Source organism: Ictalurus punctatus, chromosome 26 (assembly GCF_001660625.3).
Source record: "Ictalurus punctatus breed USDA103 chromosome 26, Coco_2.0, whole genome shotgun sequence".
NCBI classification, from domain to species: domain Eukaryota; kingdom Metazoa; phylum Chordata; class Actinopteri; order Siluriformes; family Ictaluridae; genus Ictalurus; species Ictalurus punctatus.
The window spans coordinates 19898469-19909621 of record NC_030441.2 but is presented as its reverse complement, the minus strand read 5'-3'; the positions used below and the strand labels follow the sequence as shown (position 1 = coordinate 19909621).

General features: G+C 41.4%; 1 protein-coding gene across 3 annotated transcripts in view; it reads left to right on the top strand.

Annotated features, from left to right (window-relative positions):
* Positions 1–11085, top strand: part of LOC108258730 (calmodulin-regulated spectrin-associated protein 3) — a 17920-nt gene extending 6835 nt beyond the window's left edge. For 2 of the 3 annotated variants that reach the window (XM_017457576.3, XM_017457574.3), the window contains 14 exons: positions 3525–3663; positions 3943–4082; positions 4189–4282; positions 4687–4732; positions 4828–4898; positions 5007–5037; positions 5175–6757; positions 6857–7059; positions 7322–7440; positions 7539–7828; positions 8085–8142; positions 8238–8356; positions 8753–8871; positions 9390–11085. In XM_017457576.3, the coding sequence (XP_017313065.1) occupies positions 3525–3663; positions 3943–4082; positions 4189–4282; positions 4687–4732; positions 4828–4898; positions 5007–5037; positions 5175–6757; positions 6857–7059; positions 7322–7440; positions 7539–7828; positions 8085–8142; positions 8238–8356; positions 8753–8871; positions 9390–9692 (3315 nt within the window). In that variant the 3' untranslated portion in view covers positions 9693–11085. The remainder of the gene's footprint in view (positions 1–3524; positions 3664–3942; positions 4083–4188; positions 4283–4686; positions 4733–4827; positions 4899–5006; positions 5038–5174; positions 6758–6856; positions 7060–7321; positions 7441–7538; positions 7829–8084; positions 8143–8237; positions 8357–8752; positions 8872–9389) is intronic. The other variant, XM_017457575.3, reaches the window with a different exon arrangement.
* The last annotated feature ends 68 nt before the right edge of the window (positions 11086–11153 follow it).

Here is an 11153-nt window from a genome sequence, read left to right as displayed (position 1 = left end):
TCAGGAGAAACACCTCATACCAACTGTGAAGCACGGTGGTGGAAATGTTATGGTTTGGGGTTGCTTCACTGCCTCAGGGACTGGACAGCTTGCGTTCATTAATTCGACTATCAATTCTGCATCACATCAAAGAGTGCTTGAAGATAATGTGAGGACATCTGTCCAAAGGTTGAAGTTGAACTGAAAGTGGACCTTTCAACAGGATAATGATCCTAAGCACACGAGCAAATCCATGAAGGAACGGCTCAAAAAGAAGAAATAGAGGGTTATGGAATGGTCGAGTCAAAGCCTGGATTTGAATCCCATTGAGATGTTGTTAGGGGATGTGAAACAGGCAGAGCATGCAGAAAACCATCAAACATCTTGCACCTGAAAGAATATTGCATGGAAGAGTGGTCAAAAGGTCAAAAGGTCAAAAGGTCAAAAATTCCAGCAAGCCTGGTGGACAATTATACAGAACACCTACAAGAAGTTATTTCTGCTAAAGGGGACAATACTAGCTTCTGAGGTCAAGGGTGTACTTACTTTTTCCACAGAAGAATATCACATCTATTGAAATTTCTGTTGAATAAATGATTGAAGAACATTGTCCTTGTTGTTTTGTTCAACTATATCAACTTTATTAATAGACACTGTTTCAAAGATGATCACATGTTTACTTGCCTGAATATGTCCAAAAAGCCAACAATTTCCATGGGGTGTACTTACTTTTCATGACTGTACATATATACATACACACACACACACACACATATATATATATATATATATATATATATATATATATATATATATATATATATATATATATATATATATATATATATATATATATAGTTTGTTATAATGTTTATTTAACATTTTCTTTCCTTAATTATAATTTCCCATCATTATTAGCTACTTATACATATAGTTTACTTATTTTATATTGGCAGCCTCAGTCCCTCATTGGATAGAAAACCCTACATCTCTCTCTCTCTCTCTCTCTCTCTCTCTCTCTCTCTCTCTCACTTCTAATAATTTAGTATTTCAGTCCAAATAAGTTTCCATAATCACATTTTTTCGTCTTGTTGTGTGATTACTTCATTATTTCAGTTTGTCTGTGTTTTCTTCCCATTTTAAAGTCTTTTACTTTATTTATCTTTATCATTTAACAGCTTTCAGTGGGGAAAAGCTGTGATCTTAGTTAAGTTGATTTTCTTCAATTTTTTTAATTCCTATTTTTCTTTTAGGTAGATTTATTGTGAAAGACTAAAGCTCTGTTTTCTAAGACATTTTTCTACATGATCACTCAGTCACTGACTCACAGTAGTGATGGGCATCATTTAGTGATTCGATAAATCTGAACTAACACAAACACTGAGCAGATAAAGCGTGTATATGACCCAAAAGTCATGTGAAAATATGTGTAGATTAATCTATATGTTATTAAGATGTTATTAATCTCTTTAAATGTTGAATCACTGATGTTATTGTTTGCATGTATTAAAATTGTATTATAATAATTATTATGTAATTATTATTACCTAACAGGCTGTGCTTCATTGTGCTTGTTTTAGTGTCCCACTTGCAAATCAGACGTATTGGGCCAATACGTCGTTTAAGTTGTTTAAGTCTTAAACTATGAGTTGGTTAAAATGAGTCACTTGTTTGTGATTCACCCCACTCACTTAAAGAAATGATTTATAACGAATCACAGGTTTATGATACGTCCCATTCACTTAAAGGTGTCATTTAAAATGAATCATTTGTTTACAATTTGCCCCATTCACTTAAAGAAATCATTTATGAATCACAGGTTTATGATATGTCCCATTCACTTAAAGGAGTCATTTAAAATAAATCACTTGTTTATGATTTGCCCCATTCACTTAAAGGAGTCATTTAAAATGAATCACTTGTTTGTGATTTGCGTCATTCACTTAAAGGAGTCATTTAAATTGAATCACTTGTTTATGATTTGCCCCATTCACGTAAAGGAGTCACTTAAAATGAATCACTTGTTTACGATTTTCCCCATTCACTTAAAGGAGTCATTTAAATTGAATCACTTGTTTATGAATTGCCCATCTCTATGACTCACTCATTGTCATTCCCACTGCCTGAGTTTTCATGGCTTGGCCACTGAACATGACTGAGCTTGTGCTTCACATTAATGCATTTCCACAGCACACATAAAATCCCCCTTCACTTTCTTTTTACCCCTGTAGCCAGCCCTGTGGCCCTGTCTTGCTGCTGTGCTCTGTGTGTGTGTATTAGTGTGTGTGTGTGTGTGTGTGTGTGTGTGTGTGTGTGTGTGTGTGTGTGTGTGTGTGTGTGTGTACAGGATAAAAACACAACCTGTAGGCTGGCTTCAGAGATTGTGTTGTTTTGCTTTGACATGTGATGTGAATCTATGAGTGTGTTAATGTCTTGCTGTATTAAAAGTACATGTATGTTTGTGTGTATGTGTGTCAGAAGAAAATGGCTTCAATTTACAGTAGCTAAAGCTAAAACTAATGCAAACTCTCCATCATAGGAGCGATTCCAATTGCCCTTGCATTACCGAACAGTCGATTCTTCTGAACAGGTCCAGTTGACTCACGTGGTCAGTCATGGCTGTGTCCCAAAAGCTAGTTCAATTCTAAACAACAACCATTAAAGGATGTGTGTAGGTGCCACATCACGAGTCTCTAGAAAAGAAAATGACCGACACAGGACTCATATAAAACGCTAAACACGTCAGATCTCTAGTGGTATGTTCCAGAGAATGTATTTACATTTGTAAACAGACTAGACATGGGCTTAAACATGACTCGTTCACAGTTTTCACAAATTAGATTTGTCTTTTTTGAGATTTGACTTGGACTTTGCTCTTCAAGATGGGACTTGGACATTTAGTTGATGGATTTTTGAATTGGACATGAGAGTGATATTACTAACACTGATTTTACACACTGCTGGGAGTTTATATCTTGAGTTACTGCCTTTCGACATGGTTTCCTGAAGGAATTCCAAACATTCCCACCCGCACCCGAAGTTATTATTAGTGCCAAACATGCAAGTACCACATATGTAAACGAACATGACTTTCTTCGTCCAAAAAAAGCTTTATATTGTCTGCTCCTATATGTTCTTACAGTGATTAGCAGCCGTCTCTCACACTTGACATGCAGACTGGGTAATATGCACCGTCTCATGATAGAAACACTCAAACGCTTGTGACGTTTCTTAAAATTCTGTTTTAGTAAGTATATTACTAAGGATAAAATTCTAGCTTTTGGGACTGAGCCTAGATATTACCTCACTATTCTGAAATAAAGACATGAGTGGCCCATTCGCATGAGCACTTCTTTAAAAGGACCCAGTAAATCAGGTTCAAACAGAGTGAAAATGAATCTGATTCACTGGAGTTGATACACTGAGCTGATTCACTCAGGCGATGCCTGGTTCAGCACCCAATAAACCCCTTATGCAAATATATCTTGTTTTTTTATTATTATTATTATTTCTGTCCAATTCTCTTTCTTCCATCTCAAACCCAGATCCGCTACAGAAAGGACAAGGTGCGGTCTAAACAGACTCCCACCTTTTCAGTCGTGTCCGGAGTGAAAGATCTGTCCAACGGCTGTGCTATTGCTGCCACCATACACTTCTACTGCCCCCAGATTCTGCCCCTAGAGGGTAAGAGATCAGTCACAATCAGCTGTATTTATCTCTCTCTCTCTCTCTCTCTCTCTGTGTATATATATATATATATATATATATATATATATATATATATATATATATATATACCAATGTATTGTATAATTTTCACACATTTTCACACCACTTGAGTATAAAAAATGACTTTTAATGCGTCCTCATTATATATGTCATGAGAGGACATCATTAAAAGCTTGTTAAAACTCAGAGACTTGTGCCTCAAATACAGTGTTTGCTTGTTATCTTCCTTTGTAGAGGTTTGTTTGAAGGACACCATGTCAGTAGCAGACAGCTTGTATAATCTGCAGTTGATCAGAGAGTTTTGCAATGATCATCTGCAAGGCTGCTGCCCCCTAGTGTTGGAGGACCTACTGTATGCCCCGCCCATATTAAGGGTGAGACGCAAGGAAGAAAAACGCTACTCTAACACAACTGACCCGCATGTTGCTTTTTTTTTTTTGGAGTTATTTCTTGATGACTGAAATGATGTTTGACACCCAGGTAAATATTATGTGCTTCCTGGCTGAACTACTGGCTGTGTTTGAAGTGCAGAAACCTGATATCATCAAGCCAGTGCACACCCTGGACCTGACAGGTACATGCATGCTCCTGTTATTATTCGCAAAGATGAAACACTGGCCTGAATGTTAGTGTACCTACATTAGGCCTGAAACTTTTATGTAGTAGGTTCTAAGGTATTTGCAGGCTTTCCATCAAACAAGGAAATAAAATGTACCAATGAAGTCAAAAATCAAGTCCCACACCTTTCCTAGGCCAATATTGGCCAATCATGGCAAAAAGTGGATGGTAGCCTTAACAACAGAGCCACCACTCTCCCAGGATCTCTTGACTTATAAGGATAAAACCTTAGACAGTTGTACCACCCGAGAACATAAAACAAGCTAAATCTTTGTAGTCAGAGGATGACAATGTAATTGTGGCCAAAAGGCAAATCTTAACTCAAACACAGCCAATTTCTGCACTTCCTTTGTTCTCTAGATGCCTCTGGTTTAGATGACTGCACTAGCCCTATCAATGGCAACAGGTAACTCAAAATGAACTGCATCTGCCAACGTATGTACTGGTACGACTTTTATATATTTCATCATTTGAATGTTGGGAATTGTTGCTTTGTGGCAGTGGATCACCGTTCCTGCTTAAGCAACCCATCTTGTCATTGTCATCCCCTGTATCTTCTGGTGGAGGAACAGGTGAGATAGCAGAGCATGCTGCATATTAAGGTAATGAGATTTGTAGCCCATATGGCTCTGCACGCTTGAATAATTCTTGGTTTTTGATTTGCTTTGTGATGCGTTCAGAGGGCCGGGGATGGAGTACAAAACAGATCAGGTATGCCACTTCTTTTTGGTGTAAAATATGCACAGAAAAGATGCTTATCTGGTTTGATTGTGTTGAGATTATACATTACTGTGAGAGGACAAATTTGTCATTCTATCCTTCTCTTTATCTCAATCTCTTTTTATTAGTCGTCCTCTCTCTGCTGTGGCTTTTAGCATTCCTTTTCCTTTGGACAGTGACGTGGATGTCGTCATGGGCAATCCTCTGTTCCGCTCAGCTAGCACTGACAGCCTCACCATGGCAACAAACCCTGCTTTGTACACTCCTCCTGAGGATCTGAGTAAGCTGATTGGTCAGGCTCCGCTGGGGGAGTTGCCCGCCATTGAGGAGGGACTGCAAGTCATTCACAAGGTGCAGAATGAACCACGGCAGCGTCCAGAGGGAGCACCAGCAGGTTTTTTCCTCCACTCCCCTGACAAGGAAAAGACCAGACTGAGCAGCTCTGCCCCATGCCATTCTGGGATGATGTACAGACCAATTGCTGGGGAAGGAATTAGTGGCAGAAGGCCAACAGGTTGTTCTAGAGATTCTGACACATCAGAAGACCCCGGAACACCTACCAATGGACCGAGAGGAGGCCAAATGACAAGTTTTGCTGAGCGCAGGAAAAGGCTTCCGGAGTCCCCAGGGACATCCAGGGTTCTGGGATCAGAGGAACCTTCAAGCCCAGGGATGATGAGCCCTGCTGGCACAGCAGAGGCACAGGAGCTAGGGGCACAGTTGGAGGAAAAACGTAAAGCCATTGAAGCACAGAAGAGACGGATTGAGGCCATCTTTACCAAGCACAGACAGAGACTCGGCAAGAGCGCCTTTCTCCAACTGCAACGGGAACAAGGGGAAGGAGGAAATGGAGTCAAAGAGGAGGCGGATTCACTTAGTCTAGATGAGAGGTTGACTCGAATGGAGGAAGCACTGCAGAAGGAAGAGGAGAAGGAGAAAGACAAGAAAAAAGAGGAAATGGAAGAGAAGGTTGGCGTTCAAGATGTCCAAGCACCGCCCAAACTGGAGAAGCAGGTGACATTCTCACTGGAGCCGAAGAAGATTCCAGAGAAAGAGCCTCCACTGGGCGAATACAATGAGGCAGTGTCGAAGTTAACCTCTGCCTTACAGGCATTACAGAAGGACATGCAGCGTCTCACAGAACAGCAGCAGAAGCTGATGGGAAAGAAAACATCTGCACCATCATCATCCAAAACCACGCCATCAAAAACAACCCCATCTCCAAGCAAAGCATGGGTCATACCAGCAAGTCCAAAAATCTCAGCCACACCCCCTCGTCTTTCACGTGAATCCACCCGTGACCCTTCACCCTCAGGGTCACCATCACGTCAAAGTGACCTTAAATCACCCAAAACATCCAAAACATCCACTCGTAGACTTTATAACAATTCCCCCCCTCCTAAGAGCCCCAAACGACACCACTCCAGCCGCCCTTGTGACCTCAATTTCCAGCCCCTCACACGTGTCCTCTCACCTCCCCAGAACGTCGACACGCTACCCCACCTTCGCCGTGTTTCTCCCAGTCAATGTCAGGTGCAGACCAACTCCTGCCTTAGAATCGGAGGTCCACGTACACCCCAGGAGCATGAAACTCAACTCCAACCGCCATCAGCCCAAGAAAGTGCAGAGTCTGAGTCCGGGTCCAGCGATGAGCACACTCCACTGTTCAACCTGGAACTGGAGCCCACTGACCCTGCACCGCCCCCTGCTGGTAAATATCAACACCTGTGATTATAGCATTGTGTATTTAGAAAAATGTTATTCTGGTAATGCAAGCTCACTCAGTAGACTTTTATCTCTCACGCTACAGTGGAGTGTGCTGTGAGTGTCTGTGGTGGCAGTAGCTCTGGAGCACCCTCTGAGTGCTCATTTCTCAGTGACGTGCTCATCAGCACCTCTCAGAGGCCAGAGGAGGGAGAGACAGATCAGGAGCAGCTCGACATCTTCTCCTCTGACTCCATGAGTGACCACACGGAGACCGAGAGCAAAGCAGGGCTCAGCTTCTACTTTAAGGTAGAAAGAAGGAAAGAAAGAAGGAAAGAAAGAATGAAAGAAAGAAAGAAAGAAAGAGGAAACTAGGATTCTAGAGAGAAGATAAAAAAGACAGAAATAAATAAAATAATGAAAAAAAACAAGTATTAGAAGGAATAAAAGAAAGTTTAAATTTTCAAAGAAAGAAAGCAAAAATAGAAAAATTATGTGAAATGAGGAAATGTTAGATTTAGAATTTAGTGTGTGTGTGTGTGTGTGTGTGTGTGTGTGTGTGTGTGTGTAGGAGGAGGGTCTGTCAGAGGAGGAGATGGCACTGAAGAGAGCGTTGCTGCTAGAGCGACAGCAGAGGCGTGCAGACGAGCTGAAGAGACGGAGAGAGAGACAAGAGCAGGAGAACCCAAGGTGACACACACACACACACACACACACACACACACACACACACACACACACATTCTAAATACTACACACTCTCTAAACCTCTCCTTTTTGTCCTGCAGTCATCTTTCTTCTACAGACAGTCTCCTCCCCTCTGTGATTCCACTCCTTTCCCAGTCTCTGCCCACCACATACGGCCCTCCCCTGCCACCCCAGACTGCACATGCCCCGAGGACACCTCAGGCCACGCCCCCTGGGACACCACAAAGGCGTGGCGGGTTCACAAAGGCGGAGTACGAGCGAAGGCATCAGCTGAAGATAATGACTGACCTGGAGAGAGTGCTGAAGCAGAAACCAGCACAGCGCAGCAACAAGAAACAACACGCACACTCACCGCGCAAGGAGAAAAAAGGTACACACACACACAGGTTCCAGAATCAGCGTAAACACAGGTTGCTACTGTTGAGTGTGTAGCCATCCATGGTTCTTTAAGAGCTAATCTAGCACTCTAATGGTTCTGGGGGAACAATTAAGGGTTCTACATATTTGAGAGGTTTAGAAACCTCTTTGAAAGCTGCATTCATCCAAAGAACCCTAAAGAACCCCACTGCTACCTTTAAACTGACATATTTAATGTTCTCCTGTTCTGTTTTGTTTTTGCTCGGTAGCAGCACAACCGAAACTTGTCCAGCCCAATGGCCCCCTGCCCCCACACAAACTCACCAGGTACCAGGCTTGTCCTCTTCCTCGGAGGTATACACTCCCTCCTTCACTGTCTATCTCTTTCAAACTGTCTGTCTTTTTTTTATTATTTCACCCAGCACCTCTGACTCTGCCTCTAAATTGATGTCACCTGGCTGCCCGGCCAATCAGAATGGAGAGAAGGATTGGGAAAATGGCTCTAATGCTTCTTCTCCAGCGTCGGTCACAGAATATACTGGTGAGGACCAGAATTAGCTGTGCTATTTTATTTTTGTTGAGATTTTCATCAGATCTAGTTCTAAAGCATGCTTCACAGGCTGGCCTTATCCAAAATCTTTCTGTGGCCAATATGAAATCAGGAGAGATTTCATATTTTTTCCAGAGGAACATGGAAGAACGAATAGCATCTAAACATGAGGACTTTAGGAATTTATTCATTTTCCAGGCACTTTTTTTCCACAGTGACTTCCAGTTCAAATCACCATGTTGAAGATCAGGAGCTTTGAAGATCGTTTGCTCAGAACCCCTGAGCCACTTACATCACTGTTATTTCAACAGATATAAATGATAAATGTCTGCGTTACACTTCACTAAACACAACTGTTTTGTATTTCAATTGTTTCTGCATATTCAGGACCCAAATTGTTCAAGGAGCCAAGTTTCAAGTCCAACAAGTTCATCATCCACAATGCTCTCTCACGCTGCTGCCTCGCAGGAAAGGTCAACGAGAGTCAGAAGAATAAGATTGTGGAGGTACAGGACCTTCAGTCCATCACACAGATCAGATTCTTCCACGTTAGCATGCATTTCCATAGATAAACTCGCACCAAACTCATACCATACTCACCAATGCACGACCACTGATGATCCGACTGTGGGTGGAGGCGTGGCCTTTAACGGTTATGTGCGATTCTGACCTTTAATGAAACTTTTCTTGCGTGATAATGCAAATCAAATTTGGATTAGATTAGACAAATCAAAATAGTTCATTCAAAGTGTGATAAAATCTCCTACATCCTTCACACACTTCGATTTCGTTAAGTTGTGCACACAAGTAACAAGTGGAACTTGATATAAACAAATAAACAATAAAAAATAATAGGATGTGTTGGATCAATTGCTATTTTAAAGGCTGCTGAATAATGAGTGTGAAAGCCGTATTGTTCAATTAAACCAGTGCAGTGTTTTATGTGATAATTACATCTCAAGCTTTGACATCTTATCTCATCCCTGTCTTCTTTATCCCGACATCCCCCACTTGCGTTTCCTAGGAAATGGAGAAAAGCTCGGCCAACCACTTCCTCATCCTCCTCCGTGACTCCAACTGTCAGTTCCGTGCCGTCTACACACTGGATGTCCAGTCGGATGAGATGCAGAGGCTGTGTGGCGTCGGTCCAAGAGCAATTCCCTGCTCTTCAGTGGAGGCCATTTACAAGTACAACTCAGACAGGAAGCAGTTCAGCGCGCTGCCGTCTCGCACCGTGAGCATGAGTGTGGACGCCTTCACTATTCCAGGCCACTTATGGCAAAACAAGAAACAAAGCACACCCAAAAAAACAGCCACTCCTAAATAGGAAGATGATGCCTTTGCAGCAGGAGACTACTCGGTCTTGGGAGACTCTTTGATGGACTGTTCTGGTTCTGGATCCAGTCCTCCGATCTGGATTGGATCGGAAAGGAGTGCCAATATCTGTGTGACAATTTATCCCAAAATCTTAGTGGCTAACCATGAACTTTGAACAGTAACAAAATAGAATTTCAGCTACTGGAGCTTGTATCATCTAGCATGTTTGGGGGAAGTGTTGCCTGAACATCATCCAGACCATACAGAGGGGGGAAAACAAGCAAAATTATGAAAAACATTTTCTCAGTCTTGGTATTTCTTACAACATAAAAATCCTCCATAATTGCATGTAAATGGTAGGAATAGAGCACGAGTCATACCACCTGAGCACTTCTGAGGAGCCAGACTAGTTCAGATTGTCTGAGAAACTTTGAGTTTTGACTGATGATAAAAAAAACAACAAAAAAACAAAAACATTGCTGCTAATACTCTCCTAACACTCACATTTGGCCTTAAATCCAGTTGTGATTGGACGAGAGACTGTAGGATTTCTGTGCCAATTTGTTAGAAAAGTTATGAGAAGCAACGATTGCATGGAGATTGGTTTGTAAAGGCTTGTACTCAGGAAACTGATGCGAAAAATCAGATTCCTCATATGTTCATAATTATCTTAGTCACGAAATCTGATCTGAGGTCTGCACTCCGAGTTGAAAATGTTTTGTGTTTGTTGCGACTGTATTTATACTTGTATTTGGACATTTAAAAAAAAAAAAAAAAAAAAACCCTCCTGGTTAGATGAGAAGAGTTTAAACTCGAGTAATTCAATATGTTTGTTCATGTGCCCTCTGATGAACTTTTATACCATCAGACATCAAAACACAATCTTTAGTTTTTAGTATTTTTATGGAACACCGTTAGAGGATCTCCTCAGCGACGGAGGACAACCATGAGAACTTCCAGATAGGAAACGTGAAACATGGCGTAAGGGTTGCTCCGAGATTTGGGAATTTGGTATAGAATTAGAAATGAAGAGCCAGTTATGGAAGATTTAAATGGACACAACCATCACCGTTTCTCAATCTCGCAAAATGATCAAACAGCTAGCACTCCATAGTCTTCCGTTTTCATGACGTACATGGGAGAAAGACATGGAGTTGTGTCACAATCTCCATTACTGAGGCTGGGATAACTTAAAAAGAGCCTGTTTTCTGAAAGAATTCTGAACAGACTGAAATATTTTTTTGATTCAGCTTGGTAAATGTGTGTCCAGTAGCCACTTAGCACTTCCATTTTACATGGTACATACATATTAGCGATTGTGTCCAACATTGTGACATTGGAAACTGTACAATGTTCCATTTTCATGTCTGTAAACATCAAATAAATCAAACCATTTCACGTTTCGCTTCTCAACTGGATGAACTTCTAAGCCCTTCGATTCAAACCTACTTCCTTTAATGCAATGCTAAAG